This window comes from Glandiceps talaboti, chromosome 2, assembly GCF_964340395.1.
Source record: "Glandiceps talaboti chromosome 2, keGlaTala1.1, whole genome shotgun sequence".
NCBI lineage: Eukaryota > Metazoa > Hemichordata > Enteropneusta > Spengelidae > Glandiceps > Glandiceps talaboti.
Genome location: NC_135550.1, coordinates 13,966,353 through 13,993,853, shown reverse-complemented (window position 1 = coordinate 13,993,853; position 27,501 = coordinate 13,966,353). Strand labels below are relative to the sequence as shown.

The 27,501-nt window shown below is 35.2% G+C and overlaps 1 protein-coding gene across 1 annotated transcript in view; it reads left to right on the top strand.

The window, feature by feature from the left end:
* The window catches only part of LOC144447196 (protein jagged-1-like), a 61,666-nt gene that overhangs the window by 21,808 nt on the left and 12,357 nt on the right, over positions 1 to 27,501 (top strand). Inside the window, exons 3-12 of the mRNA XM_078137103.1 lie at positions 6,301 to 6,355; positions 8,874 to 9,128; positions 9,785 to 9,845; positions 22,652 to 22,782; positions 23,515 to 23,634; positions 24,692 to 25,033; positions 25,659 to 25,705; positions 25,933 to 26,106; positions 26,254 to 26,401; positions 26,756 to 26,926. Of these exons, the coding sequence (XP_077993229.1) occupies positions 6,301 to 6,355; positions 8,874 to 9,128; positions 9,785 to 9,845; positions 22,652 to 22,782; positions 23,515 to 23,634; positions 24,692 to 25,033; positions 25,659 to 25,705; positions 25,933 to 26,106; positions 26,254 to 26,401; positions 26,756 to 26,926 (1,504 nt within the window). The remainder of the gene's footprint in view (positions 1 to 6,300; positions 6,356 to 8,873; positions 9,129 to 9,784; positions 9,846 to 22,651; positions 22,783 to 23,514; positions 23,635 to 24,691; positions 25,034 to 25,658; positions 25,706 to 25,932; positions 26,107 to 26,253; positions 26,402 to 26,755; positions 26,927 to 27,501) is intronic.

Sequence of the window (27,501 nt, the reverse complement as noted above, 5' to 3'; positions counted from 1 at the left end):
CAACCACTTCAAACTACTTCACTTGAGCCATTGTGTTGTGCAGAAAACCTACATAATCACAATTGTAAAGATGCATCACTGCAGAAAAATAAGATTGTGCAAATTGTTTCCCTGCATTGTATTTCCTCTCTTTATTCAAACTGACTTAAGTTTTCCCCTACATGAAACTTTTGTCTTTAAAAACAATGGCAACATGATGAAGGTTCTGTAGTTTCTGACAATCTGTGTACATGTATACTCCTTGATGTCTATAGCTAAAGGCTGATCTCTCTTTCTTTCCCACGTTGGCCCTGACCACCAATTAGTTCTCTTGCATCATATCTGAGTTGTTCAACAGAAACAGAAGTTTACAAAGTTAAAGCAGGGAACTGCATGTATTGTGGTTTTCATATCAAATATTTGCTTTGACCAGGTCGTCATCAATCATTCGCAAACATAACTGTCTACACTGTAATTTATGAATTACAAAATAATAAGAAAATTAATGAGAATTTTGTTTTGTAGGGTCATTCCCTGTTATGTAATTATATAGATTAGTTATTACATTCATGGACTGTGTGCACTGGGAAATATAACAAAACGTATGAACAGCTGACCATGTATGTGTGTATATGTCTAAGTAGGTGTTACTAAATAGATCCATTTGTTAAAGGAAAATGACAAGGTGTTTTAAATTTCCAAAAAACATGGCTCCGACATAAAACCATATTATTTGAAATTAGATTATAGTCGTGTGTAATTGCTATTAAATACAACTTTAATTGTATTATTGCAATGATGTGTAATGAAAATGGGAGAGTTAATACATGATTGAAAGTTCAAAGGGAGAATTTCTTTCAGTATTCAAGTCCAGGCCATCAGTGATATGGTAATATTAAAAAATGTTGTATCCCTTGAATATTGTAAGTTTGATCAAAATGCCAGTTACTTTTATATAAAAGTGCTCATAATAGTAATACTTGTATGTTAATTTTTAATCCTCAGAAACTTAATCCATTGTATAGAGGATGATCTAATGCACAAATATTAACTTAACAGTCTTGGCTGAACTCCTAAATACATGTAATACTTGGAAGTAGGTACAATACACTGACCACAGTAGAGAAAATGAAAGAAATATTTCACAGACTGAGACAGCACAATAGATTACTACTTAAGTACTAGATGTATTGCAACAGATTGCCAATACCTGTGTACACATAACCATTAATAAATATGTCACTTCATTTTTTTAGTCAGTCTGATGTTTTTATCAAGTGGTAAACAAATACGAACACCCCTAATGAATTCAAATGATTGGAATCTGACACTTGAATTTTATTGACAGATAGAAAGATAAATATTAGTTTGTCCATCAGATTGCCCACTAATGTTTTTAATCTGATATAAATAAGTTTGTGATTTAGTTTATGTACAGGGTAAGTCATTTCAGATGGGACCATGGATGGGTATTGTTGTCTTTTCTATGCCGTGATAGGGCTTACACGCCATTAAATTAACAGATGACAAAGTACAATAAGGGCAGTAAGCCTTGAGGGAAGAAACTGTCCAGGTAAAGTGATAGAGGCAGATAGAACCGTGGGAAAAGCAAACGAGTGCTTGAGGGTCTTATCTTTACTGATAACCTGTGTCCAGTAAAATGTGATGCTAAGTGCCGTTGTGGTCATCCAATAAGGTCACTAGCTATGTAGTAAAAAGATAAGCTATCACATGTATCATTCCTCTATTCATTCACAAAACATATTGTCTCAATTTAGCAGTCTTTTTTTGGGTCCAACTCAGTGTGTTGTTATTAATCCATCAAGTCTAAATATAGGGAGATTTAAGTACTTCGGAGATAGTGATTTGTTCACAGACAAGGGTTTACTCGAGGTGGGAGGTGGAGAGCTTTGTCTTTAAAACCCAGTCTCAAAATTTTCTACCTATGTTGGACTTCAAAAAAAAAACTGTCGTCTAAATTGGCATACATACCTAGGTATGATGTGGTTGTTAGGTTCTGTGTTTACAAGGATTTGAGGAAATATGCAGTCATTATTTCTTTCATTAACTGCCATTATATGATAAAACGTATCGGCAATAGAGTTTGTATCTCAAAATTCAGAGATATAATTTGAATAAATTGGACTATATTCACCACGATTGTTTTATTATACACGTTCTGAGATAGTGGTAGTTATTTTGGACACTGCTGTTTTATAATACACCTGTGGTTTTGGTAATAATTTTGCTTCTCAGCAGATGTGATGATATAAGTTGGAAATTTGTAGCTGACCGAAGATCAATTTTGTCCAAGGTTGTTTGTGAAGAGCTATATACTATAAAAGCAGATACTTGATATTGTTTCCATTCATTTGAACTCCTCACTCCTCCAAACACACAAAAGTATGTGTAATATTTCTTTGCTGTTCAATAGATTTGTGGACATGTTGAGAAATGCATGACTTCTGTGACCATGGTAAGAGTCAGTAATGTCAAAACATAGACCAAATACCAATTTTATTGATGACTATGCATTTTTGACCGGAAAGGTCCCACGACCCTGCTCCTTTCTCAGCCACAGAAATTCCATCATTGAGTCACTGCTATTTTTACAGGAGGAGGGAAATAGACACGGCTTTGAAGTTAATGTGAAAGACCTGACATTATTAACACTGGGCCACGCTAAACACATTTTTCTCCAATGAACAAATATTTCCAAGGGCATGGCGGCAAATATACTGGAAGGAAATCTTGTAAACTGGTGTGAGGAAGAAATACAAGATCGTTTTAGACAATTATAATACAGTCTGAGAGCTGATAGCGTAACATTATACAGTTTTGTGCATGTCAATTATTTTAAAGTTCAGATTTTGTATTCTTTAATTACTAACTTCACACTTTGCATGAACGCTGCTTATAAACATGCCCACAGATTGATTTTAATTTAAGACAGTTAACTTTTATGAAGTGGTCTTTCAGCAGTCAATGACATTACATTGTTATCCTGTACTATTACATTTGTTAAAACCCTATCACTGTGTAACACAGCCTCTCACAATACTAAGGTATGTTTTAAAATGGTAATTTTTGGTTGTGTTATAAATTCCAAACTTCTAAAGCCCAATTTTTCAGTTGTATATCGTCTACTATAGTAGTTGATAAATTGGGCGTGTTGTAATTCTAATCTTTGAAGTTGATTTTCCACTTTAGTAGTTGGAAATAATCAGTGTGGGAACGCATGTGAGATATTGCATCACACCTATAGGTAGAAACATGTATCAATGGGAACCGGTTAAAGGTTGGCAAGCTATATACGCTAGCCGTGAGTAATGAGTTTATATTTAGAATACATTGAATTTAGTACCTGTCTCAGCTTGATAACTAGATAGGAAGAAGCCACTGTTTTATCTGTATCATATCATTATTAGTGAACTGAGGATACATTGTGTAATTTTGTCACACAAGGACACACTAGTCATAAGTCTAAGTCTTGTCACGCATAATTACTGGGTGTCAGCACTGTATAACAAGCGATACATTGTACTGTCATTTCATTGTACATCGGGTATATGGCCCATGGGAGAATTCACCTGGTAGTGAGATCTCTGCAATTTTTCACAAGTTGTTTATGTCTTCCAGACAGTTCCTGTTGACCAATATGGTATAGCTACAATTTACCAATTAAGTGATAATAAATTGAGAGATTTTCAGTTGTATGTCCAGTAGCACAGTCTTTCCCTATTTTGTGGTGGGGGTAGAACTAGTAGTTTATTTGTTTATCCTGGTGTGTGCATGCACTAATTGAGGAACTCCCACAGATTACTTTCTTCCTGGCATTATGCATGGCCGGATAGATGGATGGTAGCTTGAAAATCTGTGTTCTGCCTTCAGCATTTACGCAAAGTTATGTGGACTATGCCCTTGAAATCGCATGAGTTGTAAAGTGAGGATGGATATTGCTTACAAAGGCTTCTCAAATACTGAAGGCAGAGTCAACTTGTGACTTATTATATACAGACCCCCCAACACATTCACAAACCACACTCTCTGCCCTTTCCTGTCAATACTCTATGTTTGCATAACTTTGACATATTCCGATTGGTTTCACAACCTGGAATTTCACCCGTTTTGCTTTTTTTTTTCCCATGGAATTTTGCACGGTTACATATAATGGTATATAAAATAACAACCCTATAGTTTATGGAACGCAAGTTTAATTTCTGTCTTTTTAACAATAGTGTTAGGTTGCAATTATTTCAAATCAAAACATAGTTTGACTGGTGTAAAAATAATAGACAAATAGCATTAGTCGATGAGAAAAATTCTTGACGTTCCTGATGTGAAAATGTAGAAACAGCTCATGGTATTAGAATTACAAAACAGGTCAAGAATTTAAAAAAATATCTTAATACACCCATGAAGGTTTCTAAAATTGTCACATCTATGAATTTAAAAAAACAACACTTTTTTACTTGTTTCACTTTCAGGGTAACAACTGTTTGATGTTTTGTCTCAGTTCTTTAAAGCACAGGGTTAAATTTGGAAATTTATATTTAGTAAAAACTATGATGCCACAAGCAATATTTTTTTTTCACTTTGCGAAAACATGAATTAATTAGAGGTCTAGAAAGACCCACAGGGACGTTACCAAGTTATGCTCACTGCATGCAGGGTGTTGTGTGGAAGTTTTGTTGTTGAAAAGTAATCAAAGTCGAAACTGAATAGGGTAGATTAAATGACTAGTTGCTTCTAAAGCATGTAGTTTGATGTGTACCATAGGCATGGTCCAATTTGCAAAGTAATGTGTATACTGTTATACACGTAGGTTTTCTTTCAAACTTTGAAGTGTCGTGGACAAAATGCCAAGGGTATCACTATCACAAAATGTCTATACAGGTCAGATAATGATGTTGACTACTTTCCTCAAATCTAGATAGGATCAAGTATGCTTGTATCTTTTACTTGTACGGTGGTAACCCAAGTAAAATGCTTTCGTCGCATCAATAAATAAAAATGAAAAAATAGGAGTTAAGAAAAGTCATTGAAGAAAAGTACCACATTTTGTATTTGTTTACCCAGTCTTAAGCTATACTTCATAGCTCCTAGTATCAAGGTTTAGTCTGAGCTAGGTTACTTAGGATGGAGTGACGACTGATGACAATGTTGACTCTTTCCTTCTCCATTTTGGTGATAAAGTTCAAACCCATAGTTTGTACCAAGTATGTCTGAACTGTCTAAAATTACTACTGACAGTGATATAAACCAGACAGTGTGCTCTACTGTTCTGTACTTGTATTTTAATGACCTCTCTATTGTAAATGCAAAGGTAACATTTTTTAATGGTCTATTTTGAAAAGAAAGTAGCTCTCATGTGATTGTATGTACCATTACTACTTCATCTTGAGAAAAAAATTGTACCCAACATATTGCAAGAACTACTAAGTATGTATTTGATATGTGACAGACAAGGAAGGCACTTGTAGCTTTCACATTGATAGATGCATATCTGTGTATGAGTGTGAGTGGTAGATGTTGCTCTTACAAAATGGTAAAAGTACTCTGAAGTGTAGCTTTTACAAGAGATCATTTCATTCATGTGTACTCCACCAGTGGAAACATTTGCACAGTTTCCCCCTAAAAGATGATCAATCAGTTGACATAATAGATGTCAAATTTAAAAAAAAAATTATGACAGTTCTTCTAAAATTGGGTCAGTTATGTCATTAGGTGTGAGAGAGTGAGTGCTTAGTCGAGAATTACTGATGAAAAAAATGAAATTCTACACACAGAATTGCGATGAAAAATATGGTGTAAAACTTCAATATTTAAGTAAGCATACTACCCCAGGTCAAAAACAAAGAAGAAAACAAACAGAAAGGATCATAAAAATAGAAACACACAACATCACTTGAGCTTGTAGTGGTTGACTTTTAGTACTTTTGTAATAAAGAATATACACAAATGCTTGACTCTTGTGAACCTTTTAAGAACTTCCATCATGTAACAAGAAGTGGTTCCACTTCCTACAACCAAAAGTTCATTCAAGGCAATATCTATCTATAAAGTGTCTTTCTAGGTCAAACTACTTTTAGCAGTATGAGGACAGACCTGTTTCCACTTCAATTAAGAGATATTATAGGAATGGTGGTTCCCAAGAGAGCAACCAAGGGAAAGTTTTCTATGTTACCAGTTTAACTTGATTTTTAGCCTGTCAGTTGGTTCAAAGTAGATCATACCAATGATACAAATACCATTTGTAATTTTTATACCATTTATTAAGTGTACATACTGACATTTTATCATTTTCTTTCTTTCTTACAGACATCATTTACATTGGTTATAAAAATATTTGACAATGATAACACGTCGGAATCAGGTAGGCAGTCATTTTACATTGGTTACAAAAAATTTTGACAATGATAAACACGTCGGAATCAGGTAAGCAGTCATTTTACATTGGTTACAAAAAATTTTGACAATGATAAACACGTCGGAATCAGGTAAGCAGTCATTTTACATTGGTTACAAAAAATTTGACAATGATAACACGTTGGAATCAGGTAGGCAGTTATTTTACATTGGTTATAAAAAATTTGATAATGATAACATGTTGGAATCAGGTAAGCAGTTATTTTACATTGATTACAAAAAATTTTGACAATGATAAACACATCGGTATCAGGTAAGCAGTCATTTTACATTGGTTACAAAAAATTTGACAATGATAACACGTTGGAATCAAGTAGGCAGTTATTTTACATTGGTTACAAAAATTTGACTATGATAACATGTCGGAATCAGGTAAGCAGTTATTTTACATTGGTTATAACAATTTTGATTATGATAACACGTCGGAATCAGGTAAGCAGTTATTTTACATGGGTTATAAAAATTTGACAATGATGACACGTTGGAATCAGGTAAGCAGTCATTTTACATTGGTTACAAAAATTTGACTATGATAATACGTCAGAATCAGGTAAGCAGTTATTTTACATTGGTAATTAAAAAATTTGACAATGATAACACGTCAGAATCAGGTAGGCAGTCATTTTACATTGGTTATAACAATTTTGAAAATGATAGCACGTCGGAATCAGGTAGGCAGAATTTTATTTCATCAAGACCATTTTTAGATGAAGGTGAAATTTTCTCTTCATTTGTTTGTTATATACCTTATATGGTCTTGGTTTGAATATGTATGTAAGTTTCTACTAAGGCTGTGTTTACGTGACGATGTTTTCAAATCAAAATGCTAAAAATCAATAATTTTGTTTTCATAATAGGCCGACAAAGGTTTTCGGCCATTGATATAGACACACTGAAGATGGAAGAAATAAATTCAAAACGAGTTGTTATACACATGCAAACATAAGACAATGGTTAATCACATGCATTAATATATCATTTCTGGGGGTCATTCCAGAGGTCAAATATGTGCGTTGTTTGAATCGTTCTGTTTTCGGTCATTTACATGACTCCACTTTTGAATCTTTTCATTTTTCACTCATTTCTTACACAGATTTCATTTTAGAATGAATGTTGTTGTCTGATAAATTGCATTTTCATGTGTGTTGTTTTTGTTCTGTCTGTGAATAGTAGTTGCAAACACAAGGAAATAGTTGCATTTTCATTTGAAAACTGCATGATGTACACAAAGGCCTAGTTGACTTAAATTTATCGAGACGATACCTAGATAAATTGAACACTTCAGTTATTTTGTTGTCAGTGGCATGACTTGTGTGATCAGATTCTTATTATGTCTAAATGTTCCCGGCAAAAATTCAATGACTGTACACAAAATTGTCATTGTCGAACACAACTTTTTATGACTAGATATGACTATATTTGATTCAGAAAACAATTCCACTATGTTTTTATATGAGTTAAAAATCAATGTGATGCAACATATACTAAAGCCTTGTTTGTAACTCGATAAATTGCAAAACATTATAAAAGTGTTTAAAGTGTTTGTTATTGTACGTACAATAACACACTTTTTAGCTTTTTGTAATGTATGGAGTTACAAACACAGACTTGGTTGATGCTATTTCACACTGTTTTTTTCAAGTAGGAAAACATAGAGAGAGTTGTCTTAAGAATTAAATATCCAAAATAAATACCCATTTGTGATCCATGTGGCCACTTTAGCACTTTCTTTTCTGTACAAATTGTATCCAACCTGTCAAAAGTCAATATTCCTATTCATTCAGTGCAATCACTGTACCAGCAAATCCTCAACCTTGCAGAGGTATTTTCCATAAAGACATTTTCTTATAGTCTGTCAACTGATCTCTTCAAATATTTTGATAAGCCTGCTATAGATTTGATGGCCATACTTTGTTGGCTTGGGGAAAAAAAAAGACCTGTTTGAAATACCAGGAGAATTCCACAGCTATTCTGTATGATTTGTGTTGATGTGGAACCAAAGTTTGAATTGTCCCTCATAAAACATGTGCTCAAAAGCAGCATACTTGAAATGGTTGATCATGACCGCAGCCATTACAGTCTCATTCTTCCAGCTTTTACAAATTATGCACTTGTACAGCTATAGTCATTTCTAGTTCGGAGTACACTTTCATACAGATGCCTTAAATACTATGGCTTGCTTTGTGTTCATTTACAATTGAACAAAAACTGTCTTAATTAGGAAAATACAACTTTTTGCATTGAAATTTGATACCACTGAGGATGTTAGCAAAATATACCTTATAAGTTTATACTATGATGGTATAAAAAATAACAAACTTTTTGTTCTGAAATTGATACTGGAGTTTCATTTTCTTTGCATCATGGAAATCATGCGATATTTACATATATAAATTCATGAAATATGTGTCAACGCAAAAGATTTTCAGTTATTAAATTTTTGAATTGTTGTACCCCTTTTGCAGCGGCTGAAGAGCTGATAGACATTGTATCCACAAATGGAGTAATAAATCCGGGCTTGAATTGGCATGAGAAAATTCTCAATGGTGTAGTAGCAGAAATTACATACAAAATAAGGGTTACTTGTGACGCTTACTATTTTGACATCACATGTCTGAAATATTGTAAGCCAAGGAACGATATATTTGGACATTACGATTGTGATTCTAATGGAGATAAAAGTTGTCTACCAGGATGGACAGGGTCTAGATGTGATACTGGTAAGTTTGGGCTGTATTTATTACATGCCTGACAGTTGCTTATTTTTATTTGTCAGTGTTGTTTATGAGACTAGCTGGTCTTTGTTTGACAACATTCAAGCACTGAATCTTGTCAAACAGTCAGTTATGTCTTTATTGTTGTGTACTCAAATTTTAGAACAGTCTTGTATCTGTCTTTCTGTTGCCTATAACTGTCATGCCATGTTGCCATGGAGACCCGGATTTTGTTCATGACTATGTTATGGCCATGGTATATCACTTCAAACAACTTGTTCTTTTATCATTTGATTACACCTAACAAATTGTTTGTTGTCGTATTTGTTTATAAATCATGAATAATCAAGGTTGTCATGACGATTTCAGCACTACAGTTAAAGGCCCATTTCAAATTAGGATTAAACTCATTTTAAAAAAAAAAGTTGTCTTTCAAAATGTATTTTAAAAAGTTTGTCGTCAAATCTGATCCTTACGTTTTCAATGTTAAGATAGTAGTAATGCGAGAACCTGGGATTGAAATATTTGCCTTTAACTCACCCAAGTTCAGGATTTGGGGGTGGGGGAGGTTGTCATGCTCCATCAGAGAACTTGACATTGTTTTTTGAATATGTCCTTGTCACCCCAGGAAACTATGTAACTCTTTGTTTGTTTCTTTGTAGCAATATGCAGACAAGGATGTCATTCAGTTCATGGAACCTGTACTGTTCCCAACGATTGCATGTAGGTGAACACTTCTGTTTCTCTCTCTTTTTGCTATTTTTACTTAGATTGTGATACCTGTAAGATTTGATTATGATGACTGTCAAGTTTTGTAGCTATCATTTCATGAGAGAATTACAAAGAAGATGGCATTTATGATCAAATTAAACCCTTTCCCCGTGTGTCCAGGTGTGTTCTACAGTGAACCCAAACTAGGACATTGACAAAAGACTTCACACGTTTCAATATATGGTAATCCCCAACAAAAGCTTAATATCCCCCCCTCATAGAACTGGTTTATAAAAAAAAAAAAAGACAGCTCACTTTACAATGCGTTGTTGTACGTTTTGACTTCTCTACTTTTTCTATACCGCTGACAAGCTACTAAATGCAAAAGAATGTATATGCATTCTCACAGTAGGGGACCTGTGTCTGAAAAAAAGGTAAAAGATAATTCACATTGCCTTTCAGATTTACTACAGAGGAAAGAAAATCAACCGCCCCTACTTCACAATATGTAATGACGTAGTTTGGTTATGTTGCAAACTTAATAGCTGTGGGGTTCCCACCCCACATGCCTTCGCAGACTATGTATATTGCTATGGGATGATCTAACTTAGGCAGTTTTGACATAGTTGACACCAGAATAGGTAGCCAGGGCACAAGTAAAAACCTATACATTGCCTTAGTTACACCTACTGTAATTTTGCTTGTCAAATCCCCTTTGTACTAAATGAATTACAAAAAGCGCTGAAAAGGATAGCCACAGACAAATGTATTCCCCTGTCTGCATTACTTTAGTATGTATCTGTTCTCCATCTGATGGGGAATTCTTTTCTTTCAGAGAGTCATGAAATAATGAATGGTGGTATTTTTTTAAGTGAGTGAATCCAGTTATATAGAAGCTGAGAATGCCTATCACAAATGAACATTATACTGTCCTTGGAATAGCTGTCTTTTTTAAGTGTAAGGGGATAAATCTAGAAAACAGTTAATTAGATAAATACTAGCTGTGCTGTTTAACTGTGGGAAAGTTTACAAGAGTGAATGGACAAGACCTGTGTGTGAAAGAGAGTACAAGTAAGCTGCTTATCTAGTGCAACTTATATATTAATGCCTATAAATTGACTGTAACTTAACAAAACAATAAGCCAACTTCACTGGCTGTTGGAATCAGTGGTCATACTGGGTAAAATCTAAAGGGCTTCACCACAGTATGTTTACTCAAAGGGCAGTAAAGTTGTTACTATGGTGATGTATCTGAGATCTCATTCACTCCTCCACTCTTGTCTTGGCAGTAGAAACTGTGATATTCTGTTTGTTTTGGGCTTAAGATAAAAGTCACTTTTAATCATGTTTGCACATTGCACAGTTATGTCTACCTATTACATGAACTGTGATTGTGATCAATGGACTTTAGTTATGTAAGCAGGTGTAAAAAGTCATTATAAAATCATAGACCCTGCACAAAAGGGGGTCTATGGTAAAATGAAGTGGGGGTAGCAATGTCACAAGCAGGTGTAAAACTCTATTCAATACATTTCTTTCCTTTTGTTAGCTAAAAGAAATACATAGATGAAGAAATGAATAAAGAAATACTTAGATGTAAATAGTTTTAAAAAAAAGATGAATCAACATGCCTTTCCAGTGAATCGTACCCAATATTGGTGAAGTTGAGCAATGGGTGGACTTGATTGAGCGACCCGGTCGATTCCACCGGAGTCATGACCGGCTTACGCCGTCACGTGCTTGGGATAGTTCAGTTGACAAGTGCCAGCTGACGGGGTTCACTTATTTACAAATATGACATCTCCTGATAGATGTCATTAAACTTGCACAGCTACTCTAAAATTATATTTCAACCCTTACCTTCATATGCAAGGACGACATATAAGAGAAATATAAACTTTCAGATTATGTTTATAGCTCTCTGCCGCCATGTTTGACCGTCTACAACCAACAAAATCGGTCAGGTTATTCAAGTACCCATGACAGAATACACGCGCACCACCCCTGTACCAAACAAGTGTAAAAAAAACTGAACCGGTATACACTATTATAAACCGAGGGGAGTCAATCAAGTCTACCCATTGATACAAATGGGTGAAAGGGACAAGTCAATAGACCTTGCCAGTAAATCATGCCCTCTAGTGGGGAGATACAGTAAATGATGTAAATAGTTGGCTCAATAATTCAATATACCTTTCCAACAAATGATTCTAGTAATGCTATAGAGCAGGAATTTGTTGAAGTTGAAATTTTGTCAAAACACGTACATTTTTTGTCAAAAAAGACGATAATTAATGCATCAAGATTTAGAAATATTATATGAAGATAAGTTTTATGAGAACATTTTACAAACTCATACGCTGTCAACTATAGTTGTTTGCTGTATACTTAACACTGAATAGAGGATATGATTTGTGTAACCAGGAAGGAGTCTATTGTATTCAATGTAGAATCAGATGTTATTTAGTGGAAGGGGCCAGCGCATTCAATTTAAAATCAGTTGTTAGTCATCGGAAAATTTCCATTGTATTCTATTTAAAATCAGATGTTATTTAGTGGAAAGGTCCATTGTATTCTATTGAAAATCAGATGTTATTTAGTGGAAAGGTCCATTGCATTCTATTTACAATCAGATGTCATTCAGCTGAAAGGTCCATTGCATCAAAATAAAATCAGATGTTATTTAGTGGAAAGGTCCATTGCATTCTATTTACAATCAGATGTCATTCAGCTGAAAATTCCATTGCATCAAAATAAAATCAGATGTTATTTAGTGGAAAGGTCCATTGCATTCTATTTAAAATCAGATGTTATTCAGTTGAAAGGTCCATTGTATTCAAATGTTATGCAACTATTATACCTTGAAATATGGATAAATACAATTACATCAATCAATAGAGACAGTTACTATTTATAAACAGGGTGTTGTTTCTTTTCATTCCTGCTTTATTTATAGTTACTAAATCAACTGTCATGTATAATCTCACAGATTAATCAAGGACAGGGCTATTGTATTTATTATTTGAATTATTATTTGTTAAGAATGACAAAAGGGAACATTTGAAGTATAGTGATATGATGATATATGAAATAAAACAGCTTTACCCAACCAACTAACACCCACCCCCGCCCCAGCACATTTTTGGCAGGAATAAACTTTATGTGGTATATCGATATGATAAACTGCCAGGAGTTTTTCAGGACTTAGACAACTGGCAACTGTACAAACTGTACACTAAAAGGTCAAAGGGGATAATTGTTAACTTGTTGGTGCAAGCTTATGTATACCTTTCTCACACTACTGGTATTACGCATTGTTGCTCAGTGCAACTATTTATATATCGTGGGAGAATACAAGTCTCGGTTCATTCCATTTTGTCTGTAGGTGCATTATATATACACCTCTGTTGTGCGTGTAGGTGGATGTGTTTTATAAATTGTACCGGCCTGACAGGAAAATATTTGCTTGGCAAACACTTAGGTATGCTTGAAATTACAGGCTTGTAAACTGCCCCAATGACTTGTTCACCAAGGATATTGTAGAATTTTTTTGTACAGTACGTAATATGTAGAAATGCTAGCCTAGGTGACTATTGACAGTATGTGGTATTGGACAATTATGATGTGTGTATACATATGGGCACCTCGGCCATAAACCTGTTGGGAAGCGTTCAGTAATGAGAGATGATGATTTGGTAGAATTACAGCAGACAACATGGAGTCTCAGTATTATTGAGACATTCCTAAAGACCATAGCAATCATTTCTAAGTTGTCCAAAACCTCTACTTTAATAAGGTATCTAAATGACTAATAGTAGATAATTGCTACTGATAACAGACAAGTTGGCATGTGTATGTATGGACTCTCTATAACTAGACGTCCACATCTAGGTTTATATATATGATATGAATAGTTTAAACCCGTTGATTGCATTTGAATAAGAAAAAGTAACTAAATAAAATTCAGTATGCATTAATTCATGTCAATTGTTTATTATAATAGGTACAAAAAAAAATATGTAATTTTATATTTTTTGTGTAATTGCAGTGCCATCTTGAAGTTCTATTTGACTATATATAGTTTTCCATTTAGGAAAGATATTCTTTTGTATTTTTCACCCAAGTTGCCAAACGATTCAGAATTAGAGACAGTCACTGTGAGACAGTCAGTCAGTCAGTCAGTCAGTCAGTCATCAGCAATCAGTGAGACAGACAGTCCGAGAGGGTCAGAGTGAGACATAGATTCAGAATAAGAGAGACAGTCAGTCAATCAGTCAGTCAGTCAGTCAATGAGTCAGAGAGTCAGAGAGGGTCAGAGTGAGACAGAGATTTAGAATCAGAGACAGTCAGTCAGCAGTCAGTCAGTCGGTACAATAACCATAATTGTTGTGTCACTGCATGTGACGTCACATGATTCTAACAGGTTGTTAATCAACATTGTGAGGCAACATGTCTTTGTTGGAATGTTTCTGACATTGTGGGAAAAACATCTGACAGTTAATTCTTAGATAAAGCCCGGAGGTGCCGTGCTTATGTTGTTGTTGTAGATATAGCCCCAAGGTGCTGTGCGTATGTTCTTGCAAATTTCATTATCATCTTAGTCACATTTCGATGATTTAGAGACAGACAGATTGGTACAGTACAGCAAGCTTTGGAAATGTGTAACAATAGTCTGTTGTCATAAAATCTGTCACTGCGATGGATGAACAGTTGACCACATTGTCTATGTATGGACAGTTGAACATAAATATTTGTTAAAAAGTCTGGGAATGTAGTAGGCTGTGTGTGTACTTTTGTGTGTGATCTTCTTGAAAATGAGTAGGATTCACATTTCGAATTAATGGAACAAGTTGACTTAAACTCAACTTTTCGATCTAGAGAAATACCATTGGTCACAGTTGAGTGAAGGTATAGGAAAGTTGAAAAAAGATACACATTGAGTTTGTGTATACTAGTGTGTCTGTGAGAAGTGTGTTTTGTACTCCAAACATTGACGAGCAGCCCCTATGGTGATTGCCCAATAGAGCATTCAGTTAAGTCAGCTTGTAAGAAACTTCACCTCTTTTTAGCCATTTAACCCTGTAACCTCTGCTATCTGGTGAAGAATATCAATTCAGCAGAGTGGATATCTCAAGGAGGACTCTCTTCAAAATCTCTTCATGTGATTTAATAGCCTTGTCTTGTATTGTTTTGTTTAGTTTGAATGGCTCTGTATTGTCATTTGTTTCCTGTGCTATTAATCGTATCCAATACTTCACAGCTGTTTTCATTGTCATTGGTCGTCGTATCTGCCTTCCAACTCATCAATATTTCATCAAAACATAACGGTTACCGACTATATGTAAAAAAAAAAATTACTTCCCGTAATTGTTGAGTAAATGTCTTGTCTCAAAAAAAAACATTGAAAAAGCAATGATGTAATAGTACTAATACGCTCATGGTTGATGAGTTTTCCAAGCATCATAAAATTTTATACAAGTGATCGTTCCATGGTAGATTTGATGACAAAACGAGTTTAAGATATTGACTTATAGGCTACTAGAAAGAAATGGGCCAATTTGTTGGTATTAAGTATAGACAGCCGACACCATCTAGACACCATCTGAAGGTTATGTGTGTTTTATGGGTTCTGATTTACTACTGAATACAAACAAAGCACGTCTGTTTAGGGATGTCCGACAAGTCTTGTTCCATTGTCATCTGTGGTGGTATATTGATTAGTTTAAGCACAAAGAAGCCCTATCCTTTCAAATCGGTATAGAACCTAAAAGACAATTAAAATCTTGTTTTTTTGATGAAGTACCGTAAATTTGCCGGACTGCCAAACATCTCCACCAGTCAGCTGATGTGTAAAAAGGGTTATTGTAGGACTTCTAAGTTGTCTCCAACATGTCATGATGTTGTGAAAATTTTCCACCATGAACACAACTTAGTACAACTTTTCTGCCATCAAAGTTGTTAAAAACCTTGTCGATTTGTGACAATATGCATTATAAACATGAGTGTACATTGCTGAGCGAAGTTCATTAATTTGGAAAGAACATATGTGAATATTTCAGAAGTTTACAGAAGCAAATTAAGAAGCCGGTAGTCTGGATGTTGAAGCAAGTGAAATAGGTGGTCATTCTATCTGCCATATTCCACTTTGGGACTTAACTTGTTGTATATTTGAAAGCCATTGATACAATTGTATGGCTTTCAAACCATTGTAAGCACTCAACACAACTTCATACAATGCGGTGTAAATGACTTGGCACTCTTTGCTTGACACTCCAATTGTACAGTGATTGCTAACATTGTTCCCTTCAAAACAAAAGTGATGTTTTTATTAGGATAGATTTCTTTTAAATAATCAGCAACTTTGTAGTCTTGTTAAGAAGGTGAAATGTAATGCTGTCAGCTTCGACACAGTTCTCTTTTCAGTAGGCCAGCTAGTCAGCTTTAAGCTAACTAGAAACACACCTGTCTTCATTTAATATACAGTGTATAAAAGTAAAATGAGCAGGTAGCTATATAGTTAGCTGTAGGCCAGACAAGTTTAAAGATGGCAAATGAATAGCCAAGTATTGACTTTATGTAGAACTTTCCCACAGTAGCCGGTCAGACCTCATCCGTCACAATCTGTCAAGTCTAATGTCCTTATAATGGGTTAGATTATATGGACAAGTACCTCGGGGAGACTCTTCTCCCCCCCCCCCCCCCCCTAAAAGGTAAGAGGATTCATCCATAAAGTCAAATTTACGCAGAGATTTACAAGTTTAAACAGTCTTTGTATGTATCAGGTATGTACAAGTGGTTGCCCTTGGTTTCAACCCACTGTTTAATTGTAGGGTTTCAATTTCATGAAAAGACAATGGTAAAGTTGAACACCTTTAGTGTATTGGTATGTGATTCAGAAGTCTACTCAACACCCCCTCATGTATACCTCATTGACCAGTGGCAAGGAACGGCCCTATTCATGAGCCTAGCTTTCCCGTGAGAAAGTTTAGCCGTGCATGCCTAAATAGGTGAACTGTGTATTGTTATTTAATGACCAACACGGATTAATAGACTGGCAGGATTTTAATTTGTGTTTGATCATCACATACTGATCTTTACTCTAAATACCAGTTGAATCCAGACAGACAAGACTCTTGCATAAGGAATTCTGAAACATAAAACAGACAAAATTCATTTTTAGCACAGTACAATAACCAATGTTTGGTGTCACTGAGTGACACCAAACAAACAAAAGTCAGTTTCAAGTCCCTCCAGGAAAATACCCTTTGAGTGCTTTGTTGTGGTGGGTGACTGCAAGGACTAGCTTTACATCACAGTCCACAGTCCTTGAATCAATTGTATGCTAATGGGTATTGTTCACATGCCAGTGATTTATGCTTTATTATTGTTTGCTTATCAAATATTACCAAACTTGTGGTTATTATTATAAAGTCTGGCAGCCAGGTGAAGACAAGGTCCGGTGACTGTAGTTTACATTTAGAAGTCTTACTCAGTTTCTCTGTGTGTCATACATGGCAAGTCCGTGAGACACACAGTACAGTCCCAGATACATAATGACATTGTTGTCACAACTTTGTCAGATTCCAATCAAGCGTTCAATGTCGCTTACCCTTCTCCATATTGATTTCTTGTGTACAGTGGCGTACCAAAGTGTACAAGTGGACGCACAATAGTTTCGTTCATGCCACAAAGTGGATAATTAGAGTATTGAATAATATTCATTTCAAGAGTTGAATGATTTCAATGTCGATTCACTCTCCTGTCAGTTTTTATTAATGCATTTAATGTACTCTAGAATAAGAGTATTCAATTTGGGCTTGTAAAGAAATTCTTTTGTTTAGTTATTGTAATTATAAACTCACGAGTTTATTGTTACTGAAATGTAACCATTTCCGTGGTAACACACCTGAAATAATTAAGTGCCTGTGACCCGTTTCTTTACATGCTGCTACCAGTAGATATACTGGGTAAGCCTTTCCACTAACAGTCTTTGATCTCAACTACAAAGAAACACTCAATAAGGTAAAACTTGTATTGTTCCAGAAGCTAAATGTAAAGACGATAACACAAATAAAATGCGTTTTACATGGCAATACTTAATTCATTTTGACAGACATAACAATAGTTCGTTCATTTTGATGGCAAATTTCCAGTATTTAATACAAAATTTCTTTTTTGTTAATTTAATTTGTACAGAATTTATTTAAAGGGGAGGGAGGGAGAAAGGCAATTCACACACTTTTTATCTGCTGGTATTCCACATTTAGTTCAGAATTAAGCTTCAATCAATTTGAACGTTTGTCTATCAATATAGACAGATATATCGAAGCATTTTAAACTCTCAAATTTTACATGGGGATTTAAAAAATTGAAAGCAGAAATTGTAAACTCTTTCACATTTACATTGATTGATGTATCGAAGCATAAATTTTCAACTATTTTGTGTTTTAAATTGTGGATTAAAAAGAAGGATAATTAAAAAAAAAAAACGAGGAGAAAAAATGCTGGCAAGATGAATGAGAAAAGTGTTTGTGCATGCGACACATTTGAGATGATTGTAACAGGTGTGAAGTAATAGCAATCAGTAACATGTATTAGGTTAATGATACCCATTGTATATAGAACTGTCAAAATGTGATATAATAACTTAGAATTACTCAGATTTCTGTATGGCACCGGCCAGACAGTACTTGAAGGATTCAATCTAAAAGTCAAACTCACACCATTAATCATTTGCCAATTGCAATTACTCCGATCAAGTTTGATGTGTGTTGAAGTGGTTGACTGGAGTTAAGATGTATTTTGTATGACATCTCACATACCAGTACTGTGTGTGTATCTCTCTTAACAGTGGTGGGAAAAGATTACCAAGAGAAGAGTCGGCCAGAGATAACACATGCTAAGATAAGCATACAAAGAAAAGCAAACACGGGCAAATGTAGCCGTCTAACAAACAGCAAAGGACAGTACAAGATAACAAATACTGCCTGTTATCAGAATAATTAACTCTAATCTATATTTGTTTTGTACTTCAAAGATGTGTGCCATTATTTGACAAGACGTTCCCACAGTCAGTCAAAAAACAGACAAGTCGGCAAAAATGATAGTCCATACATGTACATATTTGATATGTTGTTGACTAAAAGATAGGAGATGAGTTTGTAATGTTGTAGTTATTATTTGTAGGTCTGTTCCTGTAAGGAGTAGGTTAACAACCATGAGAGTTATGTCTTCCACTAATAGTACACAGGGTGTCTAATGGCCAGCCATACAAGTATATAGTCCTCTCTGCCTTCAAGTAAACCCAGCAGACCTCAATAAAAAAAAGGCCAATATTGCATATCATACTTATCCAAGGCGATCTACTCCAATATTGTTGCCCCGCACAAAATTTTCGTAGCACAATCTTGTAATCTATTATTTTCAGGAGAATAATATGTGTGTGAGTGAAGGTTGTTGTGGGGCATGGGAAAATGTGGTGGTCTCAATGTTAAAGTAATTTATCAGTTTGATACATGCCATTGTAGCTGTTATCTGAATGTGCTGACATATTGCCTGCTATTTTCAACTCCCCATATATACAGCTAGATCATACCAGAACTCACAAAAACTTCACCAAAGGCTTGGTAACCCAAGATTACATGTAAAAAATGGTCTGTGAAATTCACCTTCTGAAGAGTTTGGTGATTATCATTGTTTTATTGTTGATAAAGAAAATACCAGGCAATCGATGAAATTGATAGAACTAATTTCCAGGAGAGAACCTTAATTTTGTGATGAAGTTATTTGACCCAATGTTGACAATACTGTGTGTTGTATTACTAATATCAACAGTTACTACTTAATGGGGGTTAGACTAAGTTCAAATTATGCAGTTATTAATAACAATTAAAGATGTCATAACACAGTCTATTGCTGACAGCAAATTGGAATCAGTGTTTGAAGTGAAATTGTTAGAATGTTGAAATGAAGATGCAAATTAACAGAAAGTACACATTGTCATTGCTGACACAAAAAAATTATTGTATCTAGCGTTTGTTGACGAGATCGCGACCAATCATAGTTGTATTAAAAACTATCGTATCCATCATTTGTTGGTGAGATTGTGTGACGAATCACAGCTGTCGCTCTTTTGTATTTGAAACAAATTCATCTACAGATGCAGAATATTTTGAAAATATAGTCGTAAGTATTAATAACCACATATAACTAGGTAAGGTATAAAATATTCATAGAACTGATATGCATGTCATATAATTAGAGCACCATAACAGTGCGAATCGTAATATGTCTAAAAACAACAACATCTGATTTATCTGATATGCAAATATAAAAATGAAATGTTTGAGAGCAGTGTATGCGAATGTAGAGAAATTATACTGAAACATGAGAATATACATTTAAGGTGAGTGTGTTCAGTCTGAAGAATGCACTTTTGACTCAATGCCATTGGCATTCCGACATTATTTGATTTAGTCTTTGTTACTGGCAAAGACAATAAATGACTGGGAAAAAGAGGTCAGAGACTCAGAAAAGAGCTGTGGGAATAAGGGTTGTTATTGCTATTGTATTAACTTTGTGTAGGAACTTGTACATTCCTTTAATGTACAGGGATTTGTCTGGTGTAATGCTTTCATTTATCTTAATATGGAGCTGTTCATACTGTTATCAGTTCTTGTACATCTGAGTTTCCCCTCGAGGTACTCCAGTGATGAGCTACAACTTGTGTGTCTCAGGCCATCTATTGTAATCTGTCATATGGAAACATTCACTCGTATAAGATGTCAGGTTCTTCGTAATTTTTTTTTTTTTTTTTTTTTTTTTTTTTTTAATACAAAACTTGACATTACGTTTTAGTTCTTAGCTAATCAAATGTACACTTACTAATCTCAGGACCTATGTTAGTATGGATCCTGGGGTATGGATTAAGAGTTTATATTGAGATTAGAAAAGCTTGGAGAATGTTCTACAGTACAGTGTAAACAGAAACATAACTCCCCACCCCATCCCCCAACCCACTTTTTTTTTTTTTTTTACATATTAATATATTTTTGTGAAACAGAAATGTAAAGGATGATTGTTTATATAGCTAGTAATGTTATAATAATATTAATATAGATGTTATTATTAATATAGGCGTACATGAAGCAGCATTTTAGGATATTCGTTCATTGTAGTATTTCTGAAGTGAAAGGGGTATAACTATAGGATGAAATTTCTTTCATAGTAACATAGTAATGTTTATGGGGGGGGGGGGGGTAGATAGATGAGGTATCCACCATTGCAGCATTTCTGAGGTGATGGAATAGATTAGGTTTCTTCCCTCTTATTATGATGGAGTTGGGGGTGGGGGAGGTAAGCTTAGCCTACTGTGGTTCTTCCTTTGTAATATAGGATGGAAAGGAAAGAGTAGATGAGCTTTCTTCCATTATAACAACAGTTTCCAACAGGGATAGGTGCTATGTGGGTATATAGCTAATGTGAGGTAAAGTTGAAAATAATTAAGAGTTGAAATAATTTATCGTGGCTTTTCAACTGAATCACTATCAGTTTAAATGAGTTGTTTAGATTTACACCGAGAGTTTAAGGTACATGAAATGACTACACAGCTAGTACACACATACTTTTAATCATGCATGATGACAGTCTGGGTGAGACAAAGGCTAGCTAGCTAGCTTCAGGATTGCTGAAGGAAGGCAGGAAGACTGACCATAATATGTAAACATAAACTATAAAGTTAAAGTTAAATTTTTGCGTGAGTGTGTGCTGGTGTGTCTGATACAGTAATATTGTATATGTCATTCCATCAAAACAAATGAAAAAAAACAACATACTAGGGAATATGAGAACATATTTAAATGTGTCAGACAATTGCCAAGAAACCACTGACTGACTAAAGTGCACTGCTGAATGCTGGGTACTGTGTAATTCACTGTCCACACAATGTGCAGAGATCTCCTTCATTTCAATTTGACTCCTAACGATGTGTATCCAAATTGAAAGAAGTGTATGGAATTCACATCTGGAGTTAGTGATACCATTAAGTATTGCTTACCAAGTAAAGTTTTCAATTAGACAGTGACCAATAGTACCCATCACCTGTTACACTCTTTCATTTGATTTAATTTGTTATGAAACTGACTCACCCCATTTTATAGAGTACTTGATACCCTCCGCAAACCAAGAGTTTGGTTATGAGATATACCAGTTTTTTGCCCTCACATCTACCGTTATTAACCTTTACAGACTACTGACATTGTGCTATTACAAATTCAACATTACCATGCTTCATTTACACAGGGTATGCCAATTATTTCCCAGGGTTCACTATAATGTCCTCCATCAAAAAACTGATAAATTTGAACCCAAAAGTTTTATGTACCCAAAAATCATCCTTTTTCTGTGTACTTATAGTCAAGCTTCTATTTATAGAAGAAGCGATGATGAACAAGTCATTGTCAGTCACAGGAATTGGGGGAAAAAAAACAGGTGCAAATCGTGAGAAAAAATGAAATAAACAGAAGTGAAACTAACTGACTACTTGAACACAGAATGCATTAGGCCCTCATCAACCAACTGACTGGCCACAGAACTTGGCATGCCCTTATCAAATACTATATTTTGTTTGATTACAAAGTACTTTGTATAAGTCAGTGATTATTTAGGAAGTTGTGAGATCATACCTTTGTTGCTGTTTAGGAGTCATGGGAAACACAAATATGAAGTCAAAAGTCCAATAGTTTGACAAAAACAAGTCTGCATGTTGGATTGTGGACAGAGTAATTGCTAATTGATTGTTTGATCTCTCTATTACACAGCTGCCATTATGGTTGGAAAGGAGAGTTATGTGATAGATGCAAGACATATCCTGGTTGCAATCATGGAACATGTGTCACACCATGGGAATGTACTTGTGATCTTAACTGGGGAGGATTGATGTGTGACCAAGGTAAGAATAACAACAGAATCATCTGTCATTGCCAGTATAATTTACCTTTCAAATGTGCTTTTTAGCATAATTGGGCTAATTTAGTAATTAGTTTCAGCAGATTACCAGGGGTAGTAAGATTGAGAGTATTAAGTTGAAGACAAGATTACCCTTCATTGTTTATAGGCAAATACCAGGAGTAAGGTTTAAACAGCATAACATAAAACTCAACTTGGTTGATGAAGCTGGAAATTGGTAGGGATCACATTGTTTCTGAAGATAACCAATAACTGAAGATGTTGTTAACACAAATATGCCTAGCAACTAAGACCATGCACAGAGTAACAGGCAAATGTCAGTGTCGCAATTTTGATAATAATGATGGGTAACCAATCATGTGACCATGACTGAAAGATGTTTTACCAATCCAATTGTCCAGAAATTACATTATCTTGAATCCATGTCCAAACTATGCAGTTGTGCTACAAGTACCATTGGTGCTATATTTTTTTCTTTCTTTCACGAAATGTCACTTAATTTAGAAATGCATACAAGATATGTATTTGTAAGAGCAAAAGTTGTGATTTCTTACAGTTCTCTCACATTGCAGTGATCACAATACAATATGTATATCACAAATTCAAGATTCTTTGCAGATCTGAAGCATAAATAAACATCGACACATATCCAATGAGATGTTAGTTCATTTTTTAAGTCAATGGTTCATGTTTGTATTGTTTTGGGTTTTTTTAGATCTAAACAAGTGTGGTACTTTGAAACCTTGCCTAAATGGTGGCACATGTGTTAATAGAGAGCCAGATACATACAGGTGTGACTGTCGGGAAGGATTCTCTGGAAATAACTGTGAGATAGGTAAGTTACATTGGTTTGATCTGATCTGATCTGATCTGACATTACCTTATAGTCATCAATTATAGACAGTATTACAAAAAAAAAAGCTGAGCAGATCGAGGAATTAGGTTCGCAGTAGAATGACTGCAAGTTTGGCCACTTCTTCTTGGTTCTCTTATCGAGAAATGACATCTTCATGAACACATAGGAAGATCTAATTAGATCATCTAAGTTTGGTATAGTTTTTTTACGTGAGAAGGTCTGTTTATAAGTCACCATGATACCTCGGATCAATCCGAAAAGACTGATTTCAAAAAAAGGTAAAATATTTTTATGATGCTATATTGATATAATGGAGAGGTTTATACTCTGTGTATATATGATATCATTCTCAGAGTAAAATTGATATTGTTTGTTTGTGCTATGTTTTGATAAGGTTTATTTTAGTAGGGCTAGTCTGAAGAGTGAGGTCTACAACAAGTTCTGTTTCTTTCAATGTGGTATCATTTCGTATCCATATAAAGGTCAAGGCATGTGTCAATATTGACCTGTTGTTTTGTGTTTGAGTCTATTTTAAGAGAGAACAAGTCTCAGCAATCTGTACTATACCAAGACTTGACAGGAAGTGAGAAAGATTTGAACCTTATCTCATCCTGGTTTTTGAGTTGAGATAATTGCCTGGAGGCCTTAAAGCGCTAGTTTTCTCATGGGTGGTACTCAGTCACTGCACTCAGCAGTGTAACCTTAGTATACCCTAATTTAGATATGGCACAGTTAGTGTGTTGGTGCAGCTTCCAGTTTAACAACTATTTTGATTATTTCTGGTATTTAATTAATCTACCCAATTCACTTTCCCTCTCTCTCTTTCTCTCTCTTTCTCTCTCTCTCTCTCTCTCCCTCTCTCTCTCTCTCTCTCTCTCTCTCTCTCTCTCTCTCTCTCTCTCTCTCTCTCTCTCTCTCTCTCTCTCTCTCTCTCTCTCTCTCTCTCTCTCTCTCTCTCTCTCTCTCTCTCTCTCTCTCTCTCTCTCTCACTTTGAGTCCTTATAAATTGTTCACATGGCTTTATCTTGTGTTACAGCGGAACATGCCTGTGCATCAAATCCTTGCCATAATGGAGCAACGTGCCTCGAAAGCAATGGCGAATTCACATGCTTCTGTGCACAGGGATGGGAAGGCGTCAACTGTTTGGACAACGTCGATGAGTGTCTTTCAAACCCCTGCTTAAAAGGTGGAACTTGCCAGGATTTAGTCAACGGATACGAATGTTTGTGTGTTTTTGGTTGGACTGGTGCAAATTGCGCCTATGATGAAAACGAATGTCATGGCGCACCTTGTGTACATGCGTTTAGTTGCCGCAATCTTCAAGGAGATTATATCTGCGATTGTCAACATGGGTGGACTGGCAAGAACTGTGATCTTAGTAAGTTTAAAACCATCGCGACCCACTTGTTACCTTAATTAATGCAAACATGTATCCCAACAGTCCAGCTAATGATGGCAGTTATTTTGAGTTGAAAAGGAAATGCTATCCTATGAGTAGGGCAGAAAGTATCCACAGTAGTTCTAAAGCATTAATGTCACAGCATTCTACACACAGCAGGGGCAGCCTGGCAAGTCTGTAACCTTTGTGTAGTTGTCAGATGGTGTCTTGTGCGTCTCTGCTAGGACAGTTATCCAGTCTAGTATAAAATAACAGAGATCAATGTAATGTGATAAAAGAACAGTTGGAACCCCCCAAAAAAAGAAGCAAATTAGTATAACTCCAAGTATCTTTTAAGTATGTGTTAACTATACTAGCAACCTCAACATTCAAATGGTATTTCACAGATTCAAGGTTCTGGGGTTTTTTTTGAGAATAGATGAAAGATAATTACTACACGTATCATAGTCAATGTAAACTTGTCAACATATACGTATCATTTCCTATGAAATGAGAACACCATTTATAGTCATTGGTAACTTTCTCAGTAGTACTGTGTGAAGGTTGTTGACATTTTCATGATCTACTTGTGAATATAGTTCTCTCTTTTCTTTTCTATCACTAGATGCCGATGACTGCCGTGGACAATGTCAAAACGGAGCATCCTGCTTGGTGAGTATACGTCTTCAAGTTATATCATTCAAAAAAAAAAGTCAAAGAAAATAAATTTTTGGAAGGTACCAAGCCTTTTACCTCAAAGAAAGTATGCAAATGTTGCTTAACTTCATTATGCACTGAATCAGCAAAAAATTATAGTACTTTTTGTATGAAGAATTTTAGATGTCTGCCCTCTAGTGGCTTTGTAAAGATTTACTTTGTTTTTACTTGCTTTGCTGCAGGACCTTGTCAATCAGTATCAATGTGTGTGTCTCCCTGGTTTTACTGGTACAAACTGTGAAATAAACATAAATGATTGTGCAAGTTTTCCATGTCGAAATGGTGGACAGTGTGAAGATAGAATCAATGGTTACAACTGCCGTTGTACAAGTGGGTATACCGGTGGAAATTGTCAGGTGAGCATTCTTCATTTTGCAATCTTCTCCCAAAAATTTTACATTGCAGAAATGGCAGATACATATTAATTAGACTTTTTGTAAGTGTAAATTTGTGGATGATATAGCATATTGTTTACGACATACATGTTTGTTTTGTTTTATCAGATCGATGTGAATTTTTGTGACCCAAATCCATGTCAGAATGGGGCGACTTGTTTTGTCATGGAAGGAGACTACTTTTGCGATTGCCCAGAAGAATTTATCGGCAGAAACTGTTCAAGGAGGAAACCGCGTTGTGAATCGCCATCTTGTGGTAAGAAGTCAATTTGCAAGGAGTGTTTCCAAATCGACTGGCTGAGAAAAGAATGAAAATTCACTGCTGTGCCATTTACTTTTTGTTCCATTTATGCCAAGGCAACTACCAAGTGGCGATAGGATTGCCATGTTGTAGAAAATAGATAGTCACAGATCTTGTAACAGAGAGAATATTTTTTGAAAGTCTTAATTTGTAGTCTGTACATGATGAGTAATATACCATCTTTTTTTGAAAGGAAGACTATAATGTCTGACTTAAGTTTCACCCAAACTGTGACTAAATTATGTATTTATTTTTTTTAAATTTGTTTGTTTAAATCTAACACACTGTGTGATTGTGTATGTCTTTCAGAGTCACCAGTTAACCCTTGCACAGTGTCTGTGGCATCTAACAGTAGTGTAGGTGGTGTTAGGCTGGTTCCATCCAATGTCTGTGGTACACACGGTTCATGTATAAGTCATGGGGATGGAGGTTTTATCTGTGCCTGCTCTGCTGGCTACACAGGCAACTACTGTCATGAAAGTAAGACTTCTAGAATTCTGTCTTTAACACACACACAAACCTTTCCCAGACGACATCTATTTCAGGATTCTCCAAACTGCTTTGAATTCAGCACTGTTTTAGACAGCATCAATTTGTATAGCCTCAACACATTCACCGTTGTATATACGCCACTTGGTATACACACATATATAAAAGTGTCTTGCATGCTTCGATGTTCAGTATGCCAGTATAAAAATTGTGATCAATCATTTTTTCGAGTGATTAATATAAACGAGTGTACACAGTGATAACTTGTTTTATCATTACCAATGTACAATATTTGGTCTTCATCTTGAGCACCTAATAGCTCCAATAAGAGTGGATATTAAGAATTTACTTCTAAATTTCAAAAAAAAACCAGTGTGCTCTTTTCCACTCATATATTTATTGATGTAATTTTTTGTGACGTATTTGTGTTGGCTGAACACAGTCGAGTTCTGTACCAAGTTTGAAACCCATATATGCAATGATACATCAATTTGGACTAGGTACTCTTCTCAAGAATCTAGTGACGTACATGACCCCTTTAAAACTTATTTTGATCACAGTGACCA